At 41.1% G+C, this 23960-nt stretch overlaps 1 protein-coding gene across 1 annotated transcript in view; it reads right to left on the bottom strand.

Annotated features, from left to right (window-relative positions):
* Positions 1-21955, bottom strand: part of LOC132887224 (dipeptidyl aminopeptidase-like protein 6) — a 464642-nt gene extending 442687 nt beyond the window's left edge. Inside the window, exon 1 of the mRNA XM_060922714.1 lies at positions 21886-21955. Within this exon, the coding sequence (XP_060778697.1) occupies positions 21886-21939 (54 nt within the window). The 5' untranslated portion in view covers positions 21940-21955. The remainder of the gene's footprint in view (positions 1-21885) is intronic.
* Positions 21956-23960: the final 2005 nt, after the last annotated feature.

The raw sequence follows: 23960 nt of genomic DNA, 5'->3' as shown, positions 1-23960 counted from the left end.
GCATACAATAAGCTACCGCGAGAGAGGGCACGCGCAAGCGAAGCGTTTGAGGGGGTGACATTCAGTTGGAGTTCCATTATTTTTTATTTCATTCAGCGTCAGTGACAGCAGCGGATTGCAGCATCATGGCCAAGCGGAGTGGACAGCAAGACCTAAGCAAGTTCGGATTTAAGATCGCAAGAAAAAACATTTCAGGAGGTAAGTCAAGAGTTACGAATATCAGTCACACTTTCTGTGAGCCCGCTATCATGCTGTAAAGTTCCTGATATGTAGCCTAATTTGTGGGCGGCGGATAACAACACAGCTATCATAATGAATGTTAGTTTGGAGTCTAGCCAGCTATCGATAGCTTACTCAGGTTCATGTTAGCTTTGAGTTCTTGTATAAGGCCATTAATTTAATCAGCCTGGACGTTCGTTTGTTATTCTTCAGGCAACAGAAAGTGTCATTCAAGACAGGAAGGCTAAAATAAATGACACTAGCAGTTTTGAAGGCTTCATTGCCTCATTAGAGAGCCGGTCACAACATGTAAGGCTGATTTACAATTTACTGTTGCTTGTTTTAGCTTATTGGTTACCTACCTACCTCTGTATTTAACTCAATGTTCCCAATGTTCAGCTTTGAATAAAAATTCTATTGACTTGATATGAAAAGATTCAGTTGTTCATTTACATTGCCTGCTGAGGTTTTAATAAATTATTTACCAAATGATTTAAAAGGAGCCTACCATGACTATGAAGTTACACTTCAAATTTGTCATCTGCATTTCACCCTAATATGGAGAATGTGGTCGGTATGTCAGCCAGGAGACTGACTAAATATGACACATGACATCCATACTGTGCATGTTTTACAGTAAAATACCAGTGTATTATGTTTTTTTTACAACAATAAAAAGGGTACACAGTGTGTACTACACACTTTATCAGCACAAAATACTGTATGTCTGGTAAATGAACAAGGTCCACAGACCTATGTTGTGTGCAAACCCTCCTAAACGCAAACCAGTTTCCCACTGACGGACCGACCGATGGGTCGACACGTGACTAAAAATTTCACCATCCCCCCTGGTTTGATTTTACAACTCGATCACTGGTCATCATAACTTGGCATTTTTAACCCAAGCAATCAAAAAGCGGAAATTTATTCAATATTTTCACTCCTCTGTGAAGGAGGGGCTTTAATTCTTCATGATGGAGTTATTTTATATGAAAATCAATTTTACAAAAGCATATGAATTGTAATCAAAAAAAAAAAATTCCACAGTGGAGGCCAGATAAAGCAAGATACTATCTTTATTCTTATTAAACATGACAAAAGAAACATTGAGTGTTGGGTAAATGCAAAAAAATAGTAAAATTAGAAAATTTATTTTTTGACCATAATGTCCCAAATGAGAGACGAGTTTCTGAGACGGACCCATATTATATATATATATATATATATCTCATCTCATTATCTCTAGCCGCTTTATCCTTCTACAGGGTCGCAGGCAAGCTGGAGCCTATCCCAGCTGACTACGGGCGAAAGGCGGGGTACACCCTGGACAAGTCGCCAGGTCATCACAGGGCTGACATATAGACACAGACAACCATTCACACTCACATTCACACCTACGGTCAATTTTAGAGTCACCAGTTAACCTAACCTGCATGTCTTTGGACTGTGGGGGAAACCGGAGCACCCGGAGGAAACCCACGCGGACACGAGGAGAACATGCAAACTCCACACAGAAAGGCCCTTGCCGGCCCCGGGGCTCGAACCCAGGACCTTCTTGCTGTGAGGCGACAGCGCTAACCACTACACCACCGTGCCGCCCTATATATATATATATATATATATATATATATATATATATATATATTAACCCCAAGCTTTGGCATTTTGGTTTCTGCTCGTTTGATTTTTGCTGAACTCTTTGAATAAAAGAGCATGTCTACTCTTAATTTACGGAAAATGCAGCTTGTCCAGAAACATTTCAAAATAGGAGCACAAAACAAATCTTCAGGGTTGGAGTGACATTTGCTCTATTCATTTGTAACATGAATGAATAAAACAGAGAGAAAATGAAGAAAACAGAATAAAAAAGAGAAATCAATGGACCACACATGAGGTTGCAACCCCAAGTTTGTGAAACCCTGGAATAAGCCTTAGTTCACTCGGAAGCATTAGTTTCAACTGAGGTATGATACAGTTTTAATCAACAAATCAACAAAAATAGCACTTGGTGCAGCACATCTTATATTTACATGATAAACTACAAGTAGTCTAATATGTTTTTTAATTTTTTCCCCTGACATGATTGAACCAGGGGCAGCACGGTGGTGTAGTAGTTAGCGCTGTCGCCTCACAGCAAGAAGGTCCGGGTTCGAGCCCCGGGGCCGGCGAGGGCCTTTCTGTGTGGAGTTTGCATATTCTCCCCGTGTCCGCGTGGGTTTCCTCCGGGTGCTCCGGTTTCCCCCACAGTCCAAAGACATGCAGGTTAGGTTAACTGGTGACTCTAAATTGAGCGTAGGTGTGAATGTGAGTGTGAATGGTTGTCTGTGTCTATGTGTCAGCCCTGTGATGACCTGGCGACTTGTCCAGGGTGTACCCCGCCTTTCGCCCGTAGTCAGCTGGGATAGGATCCAGCTTGCCTGCGACCCTGTAGAACAGGATAAAGTGGCTACAGATAATGAGATGAAATGAGATGATTGAACCAATCACAATCTGCTTGAATGATTCCTCAGGTTAAGGTTTTGTATCTTGCTGTCATGTTAATTTGTGCACCAAGTTCTCATCTCATTCATCTCATTATCTCTAGCCGCTTTATCCTTCTACAGGGTCGCAGGCAAGCTGGAGCCTATCCCAGCTGACTACGGGCGAAAGGCGGGGTACACCCTGGACAAGTCGCCAGGTCATCACAGGGCTGACACATAGACACAGACAACCATTCACACTCACATTCACACCTACGCTCAATTTAGAGTCACCAGTTAACCTAACCTGCATGTCTTTGGACTGTGGGGGAAACCGGAGCACCCGGAGGAAACCCACGCGGACACGGGGAGAACATGCAAACTCCATACAGAAAGGCCCTCGCCGGCCCCGGGGCTCGAACCCAGGACCTTCTTGCTGTGAGGCGACAGCGCTAACCACTACACCACCGTGCCGCCCCGTGCACCAAGTTTCTAATGTCAAAACACATAATTGTGATTGATTCAGTCATGTCATAAAAAAAAAAAGACTCCTTCTAGTTTCTCATGTAAATATAAGATGTGCTGCATCAAGTGCTGGTTTACATTGAGAAGTTTTGGGTTGTAGTGATTATCATAACCAAGATCTTATTCGCATTCTGTTAGTGACAGTCCCTAAAGCACTAACACTGTGCTTCAGATGAATAACAGATGTTTATTTGTTTTTTGGCTACATTATATTGCAATTAACAGTTCAAAGAAAGTTCTTATTTTCTAGCCCCTGATTTTTTTTTCTGGCTTAAGGCAAGTTAAGTGGGTTTTTATTGCCATTCTATTATATTGGAATCAAATGATTATTTCCCCCCAGGATCATGCTGCATCACATAACAATACAGCACAGGACAGAGTGAGATGAGTGCAAAATACTGTACAACAAATACACACACGACAGCACATACTATAGAGTCAGAACATTACAATCGGGCTAAAAAAACACAGAGAAATGCTTTGCGTCTCATTCTTAAACCATGGTGAAAGAACGATCTTTTAATCATCTGAACTCCGTTGATGTATCTGTGTAATCTCACTCTGAACACAAGGAACTTTCCTGCATAAATACTGCTGTAACTTTCGAACTGTGAACACAACCCGATAAGGAGTCTCCACACATGGATCAACATGTCCGGCTGTATCATTCCCAGAACAGGGATCAGGATCTAAAACACAATTACGCTACAGCTAAGTGGCAGAGCTCTGTGTATGATAGCACACCCTTAATGAGCACTGCTGAGGGAAATGAGGAAGCCCATCATTAAGGCTCCACATGGACCTAATTTCATCTCCACTATAATTTCTCTGTCACTAATTGGTAAGTTAAGCTCTGTGTTAAAATGATTGTGAGATCTTGTCCATGGCAGAAAGCTCGTTATCTTCTGAGCATGGAGCAGACAGGTAGCTCCCTATCTGAGCTAATTGTCTTAGTGGAAAATCTGCTGGAAAATCAGACACCAATTACCAGTTTGTTATTCAACTTCGAACCCAATCAGAAACCAGTAACACCAGTGTGAACATAGATTAGAGTGGAACGTCACTTCTAAGGCATACCCTGACCCTGAGAGAGTGTAAAAGCAGCACTGATTCTACCCAGTGACTATTAGTCATAATTGAACCATAGATTAATGAATAAACCAATGGATTGCTTTATAATACAGTAGAACTCCAATTATTAATCATGTGTATTTATACTTTCGAGATATTTTGGGTTCTTTACAGTGTCCTGGTTGTTTATTCTCATCACCACTGGTTTATGTTTGCACATGGTCAACTAATACCATGACACCATGAGAAACTCTTGCTTTTGAACCATTACCACTTTTTCTGCTGTGAAATTCCATCGTACTGAGCAACAACACTGTCCCCTTATGACATCAACTGGCGAGTTGGCCTTGTAGTTAGCATGTCCACCTTTTGATCGGGAGATAGCGAGTTCTACTGGCGGTTGAGTCATACCAAAGTCCATAGTACTTACTGCCATCTGGTGAGACATGCTGTAATACAGATGTGTGTAGGGCATCAAACTCTCATAGTTACCAGAGGACCAGCTGTAACTCTAGATAGAGGGCTATGGAAATGGAAATCAGTGCCTACTTAGGGCATGGTCAGTACTTAGCAGGAGACTACCTAGGAATGCCAGGTGCTGGCATGGGAAGGACTTTGACTTAACTTATGATCTCAGCATCTTCACGATCAAAGTTACAGTATAGCATATCACCCAGCTGTACCCGGTGTAACCACGCCCCAAATTCCCCAGTGATGCTGCATTTACACTGTGTGACTACAGCCTAAAAGAGGGGTTTCAATGTTTCTATCACAACTGAAAAGCTGCTGAGAGAATTAGAGAATGCTAATGCTAACAGGCTGTTCTGGTGCTAGTGAGACCATATGCATAGCTCACAATGTGTCCATAATTTATTATGTAGCAGCTTCACTAAAATGCTGGGGACATGCAGAGGCAGAAAGCCATGTGAAAGATTCATCTGTTATAAACTCATTATTTCACCTGAAGCTGTGCAGCCCAGGTTTAATGTGATTAATTACTGAGGACTGAGAGAGAGAGAGAGAGAGAGAGAGAGAGAAAGCTTTATGTGGAGAGCTCATGAGACGTTTCGCTGACTGACTTCCAGACCCTCGTTGTTGAGACGTACATGTGCATAATTTCTTCTGCACACTCAGGGAAAAAACAGCACCATCGAGCAATACTGCGTTATTATTCCCAGACTCATGTTCGCATTCTGATATCAAACACCGTCCATTCATTCAAACAAACAGTGAGTGAACAAATAAATAAATTAATTAATAAATACTCCTCACTTTTATCCAAGTCATAGTGAATCTGGGATCCATCCTGGGAACACTGTGCATGAGGCAAGAATACACACACACATTCATCCTCACACAAACTCACACATGCACTCATCCATACATTCATCCTCAGACACACTCATCCACACACTAACTACAAATTAACCAATGAGACAGCAAACTAACCAATCACCAAATTAACCAAACAACTAACCAAACACCAAACTAACCAATCAGACAAAAAAAGACTAATCAAACTAATGAATCAAACTAACCAAACAGACAACAAATTAACCAAGCAACCAAACAAACACCAGACTAACCAATCAGACACCTAATTAACCAATCAAACAACCAACCAAACACCAGGCTAACTAACCAGAAAGCAAAATGACCAACCAGACACTAAACTAACCAACTAGACAACATAATAAACAACTAGACACCAAGCTAGCCAATCAGACACCAAATTAACTAATCAAACAACAAACTAACCACTCAGACAACAAACTAACCAATCAAACAACCAACCAAACAACAGACTAACGCTACGTTCACACTGCAAGGCTTAATGCTCAATTCCGATTTTTTTGTGAAATCCGATTTTTTTGTGAGGTCGTTCACATTAACAAATATATGCGACTTGTATGTGATCCTCAGTATGAACAAAAAGCGACCTAAAAGTGTTCCGCATGCGCATTGCAGGATACGATGACGTCACACGCAGTGAGCATGGCCAGTGTTTACGGAAGTAAAACCGCCCGGTTGCGGTATGACCCATCCAATCTAGCTTGAATAGCTGCATCCCCCCAAATGGAAATCAGCTCCCTAACCTCTGCGTCCTTCCATTGAGAAGATTCAGAACCTTCACAGCCCAAAGCGTCCCTCGCATTGATGTCATGCGCAGGGGCGCAGATACGTTTTTTGAACTGGGGGGGACAAAAAACTGGGGGGGACAAAGCTGCCAGCAAACCAACCCCAACCCCGATATGCCTGTCAAACTTGTTGTTAGTAACCATAGCAACCAAGCTCGAGCTCGCAACCTGTGCAGTCTGCGCAGCTCAACCAACCGAATATCAGTCTTTGTTTTGTTTTATGTGAGTTGTTGCAACTATGTATACACTGCTGTGCACCTCAATAAACCGAATGGTAATTAGTCTTTTGATTTTTCCGTGAGGTTTGCCTTATGCAAAGAAAGACAGCATAGACGTTTTTTCCTCCCTATAAGTAGGGGGGACCGAGCGAGGTGAATTTAAATATGACTCGTCCCACCCTCTATCTGCGCCCGTGATTATGCGCCATGTTGTTGTAACTTTTTTGAGAGACCCACCGCCTACTTCAGCGCAGAATAGTGACGTTTGTGGCTTGTTGATGACGTGTAAGTCGGATGAATGCGACCTGGCGGTTCAGACTGAAGTCGCATATGAAAAGAGCGGATAGGAATCGGAATTAGCACCACACATCCAAACGGCCTGGGTCGGATTTGAAAAAATCGGATCTGTGTCGTTCATATTGTCAATAAAAGATCGGATACAGGTCACATATGGGCAAAAAGATCGGATTTGAGTCACTTCAGCCTGCAGTGTGAACGTAGCCTTACTAACCAGAAAGCAAAATGACCAACCGGACAACATACTCACCAACTAGACAACATAATAACCAACTAGACACCAAGCTAGCCAATCAGACACCAAATTAACTAATCAAACAACAAACCAACCAATCAGACACTTAATTAACCAATCAAACAACCAAACACCAGACTAACCAGCCAGACACCAAATTAACCAAACAACAAAACAATCAGACAACAAACTAACCAAAGTAACCAATTAAACTGACCAGTCAAACAAAAAACAAACCAGAATCACCAATCAATCAAACAGCAAACCATCCAATCAACTGACCAGCCAACTAATGTACTAATTATTCCTTTTATAAACCTACTGCTTATCATTATGACTCAGCAGAGCCCCACAGTGCACAGAGTGGAGGAGTGAGGAGCCAGATTCTGGAAACACAATCAAAGAAACTTTGCATTGTTTTTACTGTCTGTATCACACGTGCTAACAACCTACAGCACACTGACACACTGATACTGAACACGAGCTCTTCAGATTTACAAAACTTCACATCGCACCGGTTGCTTTATCACTTCAAATCCTGTGCAGTCACTGAGAGAAACAATATGCATGACAGATACTCTGAGGTCTAATGAAACACACACACACACACACACACACACACACACAGTCACAGACTGTTCTGAGAAACAGTGACATGTTTAAAGGTCACTATAAATCACAGCCCTGTTTCTCCACTTGCTCTCTGCAGCCCTCCACCTGAGTGTGATTAAATCTCGCAGCTCAGCGACTCGTCCTGCACACAATCCCAAAGCACAGCTGCTTTTACTGCGTGTCATTTTAACTGTGTTTAGTTTCAGATAATTTCTCGTCTCACTGTACAAGATTCCAATGAACTCGATAACAGACTGTGTGACAGCGTGTGTTCTTCATGTCAGATTATACAGCGAAGATCTTCTTACGATAGATCAGATTCAAGGTGGATTTTAGATGAACATCATCAGACGCTGATGATGTAAGCATGGCACACTATGTGTTCTAAAACCAACCAATCTCACCTCATGACCTTTCTACATGTGTATATATGCACATTAATAGAGAGTTCAGTTACTGTGATGTGTTCCAGGTGTGTGTTTATCGATGATTTTACAATTCCAAACACGGCTCAGCCAATCAGATTTTAGAAACAAAAAAAATCCCTATTTTTATATAAAATTTGCTCTGTCACTCACATCAAAATGTACATCAAACTCTCAGTTTTCGAAGCGTCATGATTCATCTCTGAATCCAGCAGCAGACTGACTCAGGGGAAATATTCCTGTTTCCAGACTTCACTTCAAATCTTTCAGCTGAGTGAAATAAGTGAATGAGGAACATCTCCAACTGTTCACCATCTGCCTCCTGATTCTGAGTCTAAAAGCAACAGACAGAACATCAGGCACCAGTGAGCTCAGAGCAGAGTCTACAGCCAAATACTGACACGAGTGATTCATTCAAACTCTGACACGAGCGATTCAGTCAAACAATGGCACAAGTGACTCAGTCAAACACTGACATGAGTGATTAATTCAAACACTGACACGAGTGACTGTCAAACACTGACATGAGTGACTTAGTCAAACACTGACACGAGTGATTAATTCAAACACTGACACGAGTGACTGTCAAACACTGACATGAGTGACTCAGTCAAACACTGACACGAGTGATTAATTCAAACACTGACACGAGTGACTCAGTCAAACACTGACACAAGTGACTCAGTCAAACACTGACATGAGTGATTAATTCAAACACTGACACGAGTGACTCTTTCAAACACTGACACGAGTGACTCTTTCAAACACTGACATGAGTGATTAATTCAAACACTGACACGAGTGACTCAGTCAAACACTGACACGAGTGACTCAGTCAAACACTGACACGAGTGACTCAGTCAAACACTGACATGAGTGATTAATTCAAACACTGACACGAGTGACTCTTTCAAACACTGACACGAGTGACTCTGTCAAACACTGACATGAGTAATTAATTCAAACACTGACACGAGTGACTCTGTCAAACACTGACACGAGTGACTCTTTCAAACACTGACACGAGTGACTCTGTCAAACACTGACATGAGTAATTAATTCAAACACTGACACGAGTGACTCTGTCAAACACTGACATGAGTGATTAATTCAAACACTGACACAAGTGACTCAGTCAAACACTGACACGAGCGACTCAGTCAAACACTGACACGAGTGACTCAGTCAAACACTGACATGAGTGATTAATTCAAACACTGACACGAGTGACTCTTTCAAACACTGACATGACTGATTAATTCAAACACTGACACGAGTGACTCAGTCAAACACTGACACAAGTGACTCTTTCAAACACTGACATGAGTAATTAACTCAAACACTGACACAAGTGACTCTTTCAAACACTGACATGAGTGACTCTGTCAAACACTGACACGAGTGACTCTGTCAAACACTGACACGAGTGACTCTTTCAAACACTGACATGAGTGATTAATTCAAACACTGACACGAGTGACTCTTTCAAACACTGACATGAGTGACTCTGTCAAACACTGACATGAGTAATTAATTCAAACACTGACATGAGTGACTCTGTCAAACACTGACATGAGTGACTCTGTCAAACACTGACATGAGTGACTGTCAAACACTGACACGAGTGACTCTGTCAAACACTGACATGAGTCATTAATTCAAACACTGACACGAGTGACTCTGTCAAACACTGACATGAGTCATTAATTCAAACAGTGACACGAGTGACTCTGTCAAACACTGACATGAGTCATTAATTCAAACACTGACACGAGTGACTCTGTCAAACACTGACATGAGTCATTAATTCAAACACTGACACGAGTGACTCTGTCAAACACTGACATGAGTCATTAATTCAAACACTGACACGAGTGACTCTGTCAAACACTGACATGAGTCATTAATTCAAACACTGACACGAGTGACTCTGTCAAACACTGACAGAAGTGGCTTAGTCAAACACTGACAAGTGATTCAGTCAAACACTGACATGAGTGATTCATTCAAACACTGACTCAAGTGATTCATTCAAACACTGACATGAGTGATTCAAACACTGACACAAGTGATTCAGTCAAACACTGACACATGATTCATTCAAACACTACCACAGGTGATTCAATCAAGCATTCACATGAGTGATTCATTAAAACAGTGACACGAGTGATTCATTCAAACACTGACAGGAGTAACTCAGCCAAACACTGACACATGATTCATTCAAACACTGCCATATGTACTTCATTCAAACACTGACATGAGTAATTTAGTCAAACACTGAAAGAATTAATTCATTCAAAAACTGACAGGAGTGACTCAGCCAAACACTGACATGAGTGATTCATTCAAACACTGACAGGAGTGATTCAGTGAAACACTGCCACATTGTTCATTCAAACACTGCCACAGGTGATTCAATCAAGCACTGACATGAGTGATTCATGAAAACACTGACACGAGTAATTCAGTCAAACACTGACAGAATTGATTCAGTCAAACACTACTGATTCAGACAAACACTGACAGGCCTGACAGCACTGACTGAGCAGTTGAGGTTAAGGGTCTTTCTTTATTATCCAACACTGGCTCTCTCGCAGTTCTAGAGTTTAAACTCTCAATTTTCTGCTCACATTAACTTAACCACTGAACCACCACCACCATATGTAGTAGTTTCATAAACCGTATTTGTGTCTCTCAATGGACCATCTGCTTCTGTTTTCTCACTTAAAGCAGGCCAAAGACCACAAGAACTTCCTGTGATTGATGACAGAGTGGGAGACGATCCACAGTGGAGAAGGTGTTCATAAAAACAGTGCTGCCTGAAACAGTCCAGAAACAGTCGCACAGGCCGGACGGCTGAATATGGAAGTAAAGGGGTTGTGAGCAGTCCAGTCCAGCGACTGTACCTCACTCTAAGAGGCTCATTTCCTGGTCTGACTGATTAACGCTAGTGCAGAGGAGTATGGAAACACTGAGATGAGATCCATCCCACATGCACATCCTCAGCCTTCTTGGTGATTTTGATCGCCAGTGAGATTGATTATACTTGGGGAGATTCTACTAGCTGTGTGTAGACGGTCCATGGGTGGAGCTCCTGCTGGGAATAAAATGATTATTATTTCAGAAAGTGTCATCTTTCTGGTATTTATATCAAAGCAGCCTTCAGAAACTAAGCACAGGATCCAGTTACCGCACAAATTATAATATTGTCTGAAAAATAATATATACTTTTTTCTTTTCTTGATATTACTGAAAGTGAAAACATTAAAACACACAAGGATACAGTGGTGCTTGAAAGTTTGCGAACCCTTTAGAGTTTGCTGGTATAATTCAGAATTCATTGTTCCATCAATGATGGCAAGCCATCCTGGCCCAGATGCAGCAAAACAGGCCCAAACCATGATACCACCACCACCATGTTTCACAGATGGGATAAGGTTCTTATGCTGGAATGCAGTGTTTTCCTTTCTCCAAACTGAACGCTTCTCATTTAAACCAAAAAGTTCTATTTTGGTCTCATCCGTCCACAAAACATTTTTCCAATAGCCTTCTGGCTTGTCCACATGATCTTTAACAAACTGCAGATGAGCAGCAATGTTCTTTTTGGAGAGCAGTGGCTTTCTCCTTGCAACCCTGCCATGCACACCATTGTTGTTCAGTGTTCTCCTGAAGGTGGACTCATGAACATTAACATTAGTCAATGTGAGAGAGGCCTTCAGTTGCTTAGAAGTTACCCTGGGGTCCTTTGTGACCTTGCCAACTATCACACACCTTGCTCTTGGAGTGATCTTTGTTGGTCGATCACTCGTGGGGAGGGTAACAATGGTCTTGAATTTCTTTCATTTGTACACAATCTGTCTGACTGTGGATTGGTGGAGTCCAAACTCTTTGGAGATGGTTTTGGAACCTTTTCCAGCCTGATGAGCATCAACAATGCTTTTTCTGAGGTCCTCAGAAATCTCCTTTGTTCGTGCCATGATACACTTCCACAAACATGTGTTGTGAAGATCAGACTTTGATAGATCCCTGTTCTTTAAATAAAACAGGGTGCCCACTCACACCTGATTGTCAAGTCAAGTCAAGTCAAGTTTATTTGTATAGCACTTTTAACAATAAGCATTGTCGCAAAGCAGCTCTTATCCCTAATCTATCCCCAGTGAGCAAGCCTGTGGCGACGGTGGCAAGGGAACACTCCCTCAGATGACATGAGGAAGAAACCTTGAGAGGAACCAGACTCAAAAGGGAACCCATCCTCATTTGGGCAACAACAGACAACATGACTATAACATTAACAGTTTTAACATGAAGTCAGTTTCGTTGATGTTATAAACTCTTCATTGATGGAAACTTGAGTGCAAAACTGTTCATGACAACTGCAGTCCTAAAGTTAGCAAGTCAACTGTAGTCCTCAGCCATAAAAGCATTACTGTAAGAGTCCAGAGCGTCCTCCAGGTGTGACTTTCAACTGTCCACATGGGGTCGTCCTCCATAGGAGCGATGCGATGAGACTCCAACCAGACACAGGGCACCAGGATGGATCAGGCAGGTCTAAGGAGCAGAAACGGTCAGCATCTCGATCCCAGGACCAACATGTAACTCAGAGGGACAGATTTTTTTTTTTTTTTTTTTGGGGGGGGGGGGGGGGGGTGATAGAAAACACCAATTTTACCTTCAAATTAACTGTTAAACTTAGTGGTTCACATACTTTTGCCACTCACAGATATGTAATATTGGATCATTTTCCTCAATAAATAAATGGCCAAGTATAATATTTTTGTCTCATTTGTTTAACTGGGTTCTCTTTATCTACTTTTAGGACTTGTGTGAAAATCTGATGATGTTTTAGGTCATATTTATGCAGAAATATAGAAAATTCTAAAGGGTTCACAAACTTTCAAGCACCATTGTAGTTTATACAACTGTAGTATTCAGTGATCGTAACAAGTACTCAAACCCAAAATCTAAACCCAGTCGAGTCCAAAACATGCAGAAGGTCTCTGTAATGTTTCCAAAAAATCAGAAGAACAACAAAGATTGATCTCAGAAGCTATTGACCTGAGCACAAACCTCCTGCTCCCACGTCTTCTAGCCTTCATCTCCTGCTATACAGGCAGAAAGAAACTAGCTGCTGAGCATGAGGTGTATTTTTTTGGGGGGGATGTAAAAATTCTGAATTATGACCTCGACCATGAGGAAATGCTGACGTTCTCAAAGTTTCGTAGCATGATCTCCAAAGTCTGACCTTTTATCTCAAAATTTAGACTAATTTTCTCATGATCCGAACTTCTCAAAACATCTCAAAACTGTCATTCATTATCAAAAAAAAAAAAGTGACAATCTAAAAATGTTAGGCCTTCTTCACAAAATTTGGGGACACTTTAAATTACAGCCCATTAATTTGGGAACCCTCCCAAAGGGATCAATAAAGTTCAATCTAATCTAATTACAGATTAAGGAGCTGTTAATTAAGACATAAGGCTAACAAAAGGTTCCACTACCTACACAAACACAGGAAAGTGAATCTCCCTAAGGATGTGGGGACCACTGTTTACTGCAGTGAGATTTGTCCGGTGCGAGAGTACGCATCGCTGGTCTGGAGCAGAATCCCAAAATACCTCACAGAGGAAATACAACAAGTGCAGAATCGCTGTACGGCCAGAATCAGCATCCTGAAGACAAGTCTTGCCAGTCTGGAGGGACGAAGACATGAGGCAACCATACGTGAGCTTGAAAGAATTATAAAGAATCCAAATCACATGTTCCTTCCGAGAATGGCGGCCCACAAGTATGCAACTAGGAACAAAAGTTGTTTCGCAATACCATTATCAGGAACTGAAAGATATAAGAAGTCGTATATCTCAAGAGCATGTCGCCTCCTAAACAACCGGACATAGTCAAACTCTGTTATCTATTTTTTGGATACATATTTCGATGATTTTGTTGGTTTTTGTTGAAAATTCATTGTGTATTTTAAGTTCAAGATTAATGAAAAGTTATTGTTATTGTTACATTACAGGCATTTACAGTGGTGCTTGAAAGTTTGTGAACCCTTTAGAATTTTCTATATTTCTGCATAAATATGACCTAAAACATGATCAGATTTTCACACAAGTCCTAAAAGTAGATAAAGAGAACCCAGTTAAACAAATGAGACAAAATATTATACTTGGTCATTTATTTATTGAGGAAAATGATCCAATATTACATATCTGTGAGTGGCAAAAGTATGTGAACCTCTAGGATTAGCAGTTAATTTGAAGATGAAATTAGAGTCAGGTGTTTTCAATCAAAGGGATGACAATCAGGTGTGAGTGGGCACCCTGTTTTATTTAAAGAACAGGGATCTATCAAAGTCTGATCTTCACAACACATGTTTGTGGAAGTGTATCATGGCACGAACAAAGGAGATTTCTGAGGACCTCAGAAAAAGCGTTGTTGATGCTCATCACGCTGGAAAAGGTTACAAAACCATCTCTAAAGGGTTTGGACTCCACCAATCCACAGTCAGACAGATTGTGTACAAATGGAGGAAATTCAAGACCATTGTTACCCTCCTCAGGAGTGGTTAACCAACAAAGATCACTCCAAGAGCAAGGTGTGTAATAGTCGGCGAGGTCACATAGGACCCCAGGGTAACTTCTAAGCAACTGAAGGCCTCTCTCACATTGACTAATGTTAATGTTCATGAGTCCACCATCAGGAGAACACTGAACAACAAATGGTGTGCATGGCAGGGTTGCAAGGAGAAAGCCACTGCTCTCCAAAAAGAACATTGCTGCTCATCTGCAGTTTGCTAAAGATCATGTGGACAAGCCAGAAGGCTATTGGAAAAATGTTTTGTGGACGGATGGGACCAAAATAGAACTTTTTGGTTTAAATGAGAAGCGTTATGTTTGGAGAAAGGAAAACACTGCATTCCAGCATAAGAACCTTATCCCATCTGTGAAACATGGTGGTGGTAGTATCATGGTTTGGGCCTGTTTTGCTGCATCTGGGCCAGGACGACTTGCCATCATTGATGGAACAATGAATTCTGAATTATACCAGCGAATTCTAAAGGAAAATGTCAGGACACCTGTCCATGAACTGAATCTCAAGAGAAGGTGGGTCATGCAGCAAGACAACGACCCTAAGCACACAAGTCGTTCTACCAAAGAATGGTTAAAGAAGAATAAAGTGAATGTTTTGGAATGGCCAAGTCAAAGTCCTGACCTTAATCTAATCAAAATGTTGTGGAAGGACCTGAAGCGAGCAGTTCATGTGAGGAAACCCACCAACATCCCAGAGTTGAAGCTGTTCTGTACGGAGGAACGGGCTAAAATTCCTCCAAGCCGGTGTGCAGGACTGATCAACAGTTACCGCAAATGTTTAGTTGCAGTTATTGCTGCACAGGGGGGTCACACCAGATACTGAAAGCAAAGGGTTACATACTTTTGCCACTCACAGATATGTAATATTGGATCATTTTCCTCAATAAATAAATGACCAAGTATAATATTTTTGTCTCATTTGTTTAACTGGGTTCTCTTTGTCTACTTTTAGGACTTGTGTGAAAATCTGATGATGTTTTAGGTCATATTTATGCAGAAATATAGAAAATTCTAAAGGGTTCACAAACTTTCAAGTACCACTGTAAGTCAGGATTTCTACATTCTGCTGCTCCCAAAAATCATGGAGTGGGTTTCCATCAGTGTTTGCGTCCCTCCTCCTAACCAGCCCAGTGATGACACTTGCCACACCATTATTCCAAGGTTCAAGAAAGGAACTGTTCCATCAGTGTTCATCATGCAGCTGCTGATCCTGAGGGACATGTGAGGTTCTGTGGAACATTAGCTCTGTGGAGCACAGTTTCATGACCCGTACAGGATATTATATCCAGGATTTCCATGTTGTGCGTACAGCTGCATGCTGATTTACACAGTAAACAGTGTTCTGCGTGCCTATGCAGTTATGATAACAGTTAATCAGTCAGTGATCCGCCACCCCACTGAGTAAGCAGACCGAGATTAAGGACGCTGAAGGTACGAGATGAATCATTCCTTCATCATTAACACACAGGGGTATGATTAGACTGAGATGATTACACTGCTCTGGTTTAGGCTACAGCTGCAGAAACGCACACATGCACACACACAAAGAGCTGACATAGATAGATAGATAGATAGATAGATAGATAGATAGATAGATAGATAGATAGATAGATAGATAGATAGATAGATACTTGCAATCACAGCTTATGTTCACATCCTGATCCTCTACTTCTCCATTCTGATTGTTCAGAAGATGTTGATCAGTTTTCTTGTTCGAAAACGTTATCGTTTCCATAGTAACCGCTCGTTCATGGGGACATCGCTAGCGGATGTTCCACATAAACGGATTAAAAATTGTGGAGAAATGTGTTTATGTAGGGGCGGCACGGTGGTGTAGTGGTTAGCGTTGTCGCCTCACAGCAAGAAGGTCCGGGTTCGAGCCCTGTGTGGAGTCTGTGTGGAGTTTGCATGTTCTCCCCGTGTCTGCGTGGGTTTCCTCCGGGTGCTCCGGTTTCCCCCACAGTCCAAAGACATGCAGGTTAGGTTAACTGGTGACTCTAAATTGACCGTAGGTGTGAATGTGAGTGTGAATGGTTGTCTGTGTCTATGTGTCAGCCCTGTGATGACCTGGCGACTTGTCCAGGGTGAACCCCGCCTTTCGCCTGTAGTCAGCTGGGATAGGCTCCAGCTCGCCTGTGACCCTGTAGAACAGGATAAAGCGGCTGGAGATAATGATATATATATATATATATATATATATATATATATATATATATATATATATATATATATATTTCAATATTATTTTAGAAATATTATCGCTTTTAGTTTTTATATGTATAATTCTTATACCTATTATTTATTTATGATATAGAAATGATTATATATCTGCAGGACCTCTCGGAAAAACACCACGGTGATGAGATTCTCCTGTATAAACATTGTAATGAATAAATAAATAAATAAATAAAGTGGGAAAAAAAACAACTTTACACTTTGAAACACCTTTTTCTTGAATTTTTTTCAGAATCTAATCCTGAACTCCAGCTGGCTCCTGTTTGCTCGCTTCCTCCAGCTGAGATATTGGAATTAACCTTTAACCCCGGAAACAACCGAAAACCTGTAATAGGTTTATATCAGGGGTAAATATTGTCCCCTGTTCTTCCCTTTAGGGAGGCAAATATTTAATGACCCCTTCTCCATCACTAGAAACCGGTGAAACCGAAGGTCACGTTTTCCCTCAGAACACAATAACAGCAGCATGAGGAAGTGATAAAGCGAGTAAAATACGGCTGCAGCTCTCGCACAAGTTGGCAGTTTTTCATTGGAAAAGTCAAGTTACACCAGTGATCGCTCCATCATCGGACTCAGACCAGCCTGTGGAGAGTCCTGCTACAGAAACAACCAGGAGGTCATATATCAGTGCAACATGGTAGAGGTGTACACCTGGTGCATAGGGAACACCGCAGGAGCTGGGATTTGATTCCATATGTTGGCATTTCCTTCTGAAACAGGAAGTCAGTGTGTTTGACTGATTTACACAGCAGCCAATAGTGTTCGGGATACACCACACCCCCGAACAAAACTCAATCAAGAAGCACGTGTCTCAAACGTCAGGATCTTCAGCTGACATCGTTATTCACACAGATCGAGCACGCGATGTGATACCTAAAGCTCCAAAAGGAAACATTTCAGATCTTTGTGAAATAAAAGGTAGAATTTTCCTCCTGCACACCAGCCACAATCTCACATATTACTGACCCTGCGGGGGATGTCGGGTCCAGCTTCAAAGAAACAACATGCATGTGCTGCTGGAAAGTGATCTGTTCTTTTCTCTGTTTCAGGAGGTGGGGCCAATATGGTTTTGAGAGCATGTGATTGGACACAAATTGGAGGATGAGTATATCATTATAGCATCGCATGAACCATCTGTGGAAATAATGATGTCAGTTGACAGTCCTGAGGTTCGTAACAGCACATACAGTAATGTCCAGTGCACCTTAATGATCATAACCCAATTACAGTTATCCAGATCAATGCCCCATGGCAGAGGTGCACAGGAACAGTGCAGGAGCTGGGATTCAATCCCATATGTGGGTATTTCCTTCTTTTGGATAACTGTAATTTGATTAGGATCATTAAGATGCACTATGGATTACTGTATGTGCTGTTACAAACTTTTCTTTGTCTTAAACATCATGTGATAAAGTTCACAAACAGCTGATCTCTTTAATTATTTATCATTAAAATCCTGCTGCTCCTTGGAGTTTGCTCTGGTCTGAACGGGGTTCTGTTTCTTTAGTGCTCTGGCTTTTTCTTTCTTTCTGGTGTTGAAGGCTCATTGATTCGCATGGGGCACGAAGGCTAGCCCATATGGTCCAATCCCACAGAAGAGCTCCTGTAGCACAAACGGCTGAAAAAGTTAACGCTGACACCTTTCTGTTTTCTGTTCACCAGTTGTCCTTCAGATCCTTGGACCACTTTTGTTTGGTACTAATCACTCCATACTGGGAACAGCCCACAAGATGTGCTGTTTTGGAGATGTTCAGACCCAGTCATCTCGCCATCATAATTTGTCAAAGTCACTCAGATCCTTACGCTCGCCCATTTTTCCTGCTTCCAACACATCAACTTCAAGAACTGACTGTTCGCTTCTCTTGCTGCCTGATAAACTCCACCCCTCGACAGGTGCCACTGTAATGAGATCATCAATGTTATTCACTTATTCACCTGTCAGTGGTTTTAAATGTTATGGCTGATCAATGTGTGTATTTTGCCTTATTTGTGTTTACAGCACCAAGACACTCAAACAAATTGCTCTAAAACACCCATTTTGAGTTCGTTAAACATAAGCTGATGTGACCTTGACATTAAAAATTTTGTGAAATTCAGGCAAACGTGTCACACACACTCTCACACTCATACTTCCTCTCATGAAGAACTGACACAATGTTCACTAACACAGCAGAAGGAAAAGAAAAGTGTAAAATAGTCAGATGGAATGACAGATATTGTACTGGAAAGATGTTTAAAGCATGCAGTAACACACACACACACACACACACACACAGGACAGATTTATTTCAAAAACTCATTAACTAATTGAGTATTATCAAATCCTGGCTGTTTTCTGAAGCTAGAATGATTTTAACTCCAGAGTTTGTGACCAGCCTGGGGGGAAACATCCTGTTTAATTCCAAAAGATTAAATAATTAACACTAATAGTAATCCATCCATCCATAATTCCATCCATCCATCCATCCATCCATCAATCAATAATTCACTCCATCCATCCATCCATCCATCCATCAATCAATAATTCACTCCATCAATCCATCCATCCCATCCATCCATCAATCAATAATTCACTCCATCCATCCATCCATCCATCCATCCATCCATCCATCCATCAATCAATAATTCACTCCATCAATCCATCCATCCATCCCATCCATCCATCAATCAATAATTCCTTCCATCCATCCATCCATCCATCCATCCATCCATCCATCCATCCATCCATCCATCAATAATTCACTCCATCCATCCATCCATCCATCCATCCATCCATCCATCAATAAATCAATCAATCAGTCAATTGCTGACTATGAATTATAGACCCACAGGTTTTCATTCCAGACTTTTCCACTGACAGATCACATTAACTGACATTTTTTTGACCATCTTCTGGTTTTTAAGGTCTTACAGTTTGGATTAAAGCAGTTTAGTTCCAATGATCAAGCCTCTAGCTTTCAAAAACAAACAAGAACACAATAATATAAATATAATAACATTAATAATGGTGGGTTGGGATTTCCACGTCTGTAGCTAAATATAAATAATTAAATAAATAACCATCAGCCCTTCCCCAGTATGTTTTCAGACCCCACTGCTTTAAACAATATTTCATTTTCAATCTTTTCACATATAAATGTATCTTCACAGCGTGTAAACAACCTATATTTCATAATAATTCCAACATCGTGCTTTGTGTGGCATGTAAAAGGTTTGTCTGAGGAAAAATAAATAAAATAAACAATTAAATAAACATGAAATTGTTTTTTTTTAATTAAATTTCTGAAAAGGGTCATCACTTAGCACACTAGCTGTGTCTGTGGTGAGTCACTTTTGAGTTGGTGGTGAGTTTGTGTTGTTTTAATGAATTAGTGATGAGATAGGGTCGCATTAATTAAGAGTTAGTGTTGAGTTTGTGATGAGCTGGTGTTGAGTTAGTGATAGGTTAGTGATGTGATGGTGTTGAGTTAGTGATGAGAAATTGATGAGTAAGTGATGAGTTAGTGTTGAGTCAATGATGAGATGGTGTCGAGTAGGGCTGGGCGATATGGCTGAAATCTGTATCACGATATAAGTGTTTCATATTGGTCGATATCGATAATTATTGAAACATTTTATGACCTATTTAAAATAAGGACCAGGAGGGAACAATACTAAATTCAAACATTTATTTTAAACTTAAACTTCCTCTGACAGCCAATAAGCAAGGACTGTCAACACGCATGTTCAGTGTTACGATCACAACAAAAACTGAGCAATTATCAATAATAAAGTGCTTAAAAAACTCAAGTGTTATTAAAACATGAGCAAAGTGTTAAATGTAAACATAGCAAAACCTGCTATGTGAGAAGGACTGTCATATTTTTAATTTTTTACTGCAAGTTTAGTGCAAAAAAAGTTCACCCTCTGGTGAATAACATTTAAAAACATAAATAAAAATATGCAGTGCTTTATAAACATAAAAGAAATTGAGTGAAACTGAGGTAGACTTAGACTATTCTTAAACTATTCAAGTATATTTTCATTGAAGGTTTAATAAAATAAAAATAGTGTTTTGTAAACATAGAAGAAATTAAAGTAAAACTGAGGTAGACTTAAGACTTTACATCTGTAACATCTGGCCTTACTGACTTTATCCACAGTTTCCTCGCTCGTTCCGGCACTCATCTTTCTTTTCTTGGCCACGCTGTTTCTGGAAAAAAAATAAACACGACCACGAGACAACGAGATGGCGCAACCAAACGCGATACTATTACATGATTGGCTATCAGCGTGTCACTCCCTATGCGTTGCTAGGCACCAGAGGACGAGTGCCTTTCTCATGCAACCAAGCTTGCTTCGCAACAACAGTTGATTGAAAGCGGACCTAAACCAGAGAGGGCTCTGGCGAACGCTTGTTTCTTGAAAAAAAAAAATTCTATTGAAACGTTCTATCGAACGCATTTTCTATTGATATCAAGTATGTGTCTATCGCAATACGTATCGTTATCATTTTATATCGCCCAGCCCTAGTGTCGAGTTAGTGTTGAGTTTGTAATGGGATGGTGATGAGTTGTTGCATTAATGACAATTTATTGATGAGTTAGTGTTGTGTTGGTGTTGAGTTTGTGTTGAATTTGCATTGTGCACATGAGTTAGTGGTGAGATAATTTGTTCATGATGAGTTGGTGTTGAGTTGATGATGAGTTAGTGTTGTATTAATGATGAGTTGGTGATGTGTTAGTGAGGTGTTGATGATGAGTTGGTGTTGCATTAATATTGACTTGGTGTTGAGTTAGTGATTAAAAAGTGTTGTGCTAATGATGAGCTGGTGTTCAGTTGGTGATGAGTTGGATATTGAGTTAATGATGTCACTCACCAGCACGTTGCCCTGCATTTTAGCCGTCTCTATTAAACTCTTCTCCTTCATCATATCTCGGTTTGTCCTGGTTTCTCTTCTCTCCCTCTCTCCGCTCACAGTTCCTCTCAGCTCTTTTACCTCTCTGTCTCTCTTTGATGTTTAAATCATAATATGCTTTCCGAATCCGTTATTTCTCACGTGGAATATGTGACAGGAAGCTCCGCAGCGTGCACACACTCTCCACGTCTGTTATCCTGCCAACCGATTCCCCTGCAAGCAACAGCAGCATGGAGTCGACAGAGCGGAGCGTGTGCAGTCCCGCTGCATAATGAGCCGACTGACGACGGAGTGGAGGAGCTACCGCCCAAAACACACACACACACAAATAAATAAATAAACAAATAACGGTCTTAAAAACAAACAGGCGCAGCCCTGGGTTGTACCTTTATTGGAATTTAACTGTGATTTCATGTCTGTTGAATTCTGGATTCTGATCTGTGTCTTTCTTTAATAAATAAAAAATGTCATCATTGTCATATTGCTGTGGTATAAGAGAAATAAAACACTTTTCTACTTGTACTGTATATAATAAGAACTCCACCCCGTCATTGATTATTTTACTGTAACAGCACCGCATACGATGTGTTATTCCTTATTTACAGCTGGTATTGTTGTTGTTTTCCTATAATGAACATTTAAAAATGTAAAACTGCAGTAAACGTGTAAACTGGTCAACAGTGTTAAAGTCAGAAAAAATAAACACAGGAAATATTTCAGGAGGAAATCATCTCTCCTGATGTTTCTGTAGCAGTTCACTGGAGTCCTCAGGCTGATTCTCGCTCCTGTCACAGCAGGCAAAGAGGAACGAGCTATCGACAGAAACAAGAGTGAACTTCCTGTACTACAAGAACGCGACAGGAAGATCAGAGTGACCCTGTGATGGGAGACGTTAACATCTTCTCACAAACCAAGCTGAAAGTGATGGTGTGAGGAATTCCTCCAGCAGGAGTTCCAAACACACACACACACACACACACACACTGCTGATTTCCAGCTCTATTTCTGTAAAAAACACGCAGGTTGAGGTGAGATGGAGCTCAACTGCAGTAGAAAATTCATCTCATCTCATTATCTGTAGCCGCTTTATCCTGTTCTACAGGGTCGCAGGCAAGCTGGATCCTATCCCAGCTGACTACGGGCGAAAGGCGGGGTTCACCCTGGACAAGTCGCCAGGTCATCACAGGGCTGACACATAGACACAGACAACCATTCACACTCACATTCACACCTACGCTCAATTTAGAGTCACCAGTTAACCTAACCTGCATGTCTTTGGACTGTGGGGGAAACCGGAGCACCCGGAGGAAACCCACGCGGACACGGGGAGAACATGCAAACTCCACACAGAAAGGCCCTCGCCGGCCCCGGGGCTCGAACCCAGGACCTTCTTGCTGTGAGGCGACAGCGCTAACCACTACACCACCGTGCCGCCCCAGTAGAAAATTATTCACCATTAAACGTACGGCAGGTTTGAGAAGTGAGGTTCTCTATCAAAAGCAGAAACTCGATACATGACTTTGTGAGCATGAGCAGGAGCGGCATCAGCATGCTGTCACCGTGATTGCTGTCATGAGCCGGATCGCAAATAGACACTCTAACCTTATGTTCAGAAGTATTTAGAAAAAAAAATTATAGTTTAATGCCATCATGTGTTGTCTGTCATCCGACCGGTGTTGTCAACATTTCATGAAAATCGCTTCTTCTCTCTCAATTCTTCACCGATTTTTATTCTTTTTGGCAGGACGATTGGTCTGCCTGGGCTACATATAACTTCTACCCAAATTTGAATAATTGCAATTAATAATGAAGATATGGAGTAATTAAGCCCTAACAAGCAGTTTCCATGCAAATCGCTTCTTCTCCCTCAATTCTTCACTGATTTTGATTCTTTCTGGCATGACGGGAGGGGGACCTAGGGTGCATATAATTTCTACCCATATTTTCTGAATTACAATTATTAATGAAGTTATGGAATAATTAAGCCTTAATGAGGAGTTCAACAAAAATCGCTTCTTCTCAGTGAATTCCTCGCT

This window comes from Neoarius graeffei, chromosome 5 (genome assembly GCF_027579695.1).
Source record: "Neoarius graeffei isolate fNeoGra1 chromosome 5, fNeoGra1.pri, whole genome shotgun sequence".
NCBI lineage: Eukaryota > Metazoa > Chordata > Actinopteri > Siluriformes > Ariidae > Neoarius > Neoarius graeffei.
This window is presented reverse-complemented; position numbering and strand designations above follow the sequence as displayed.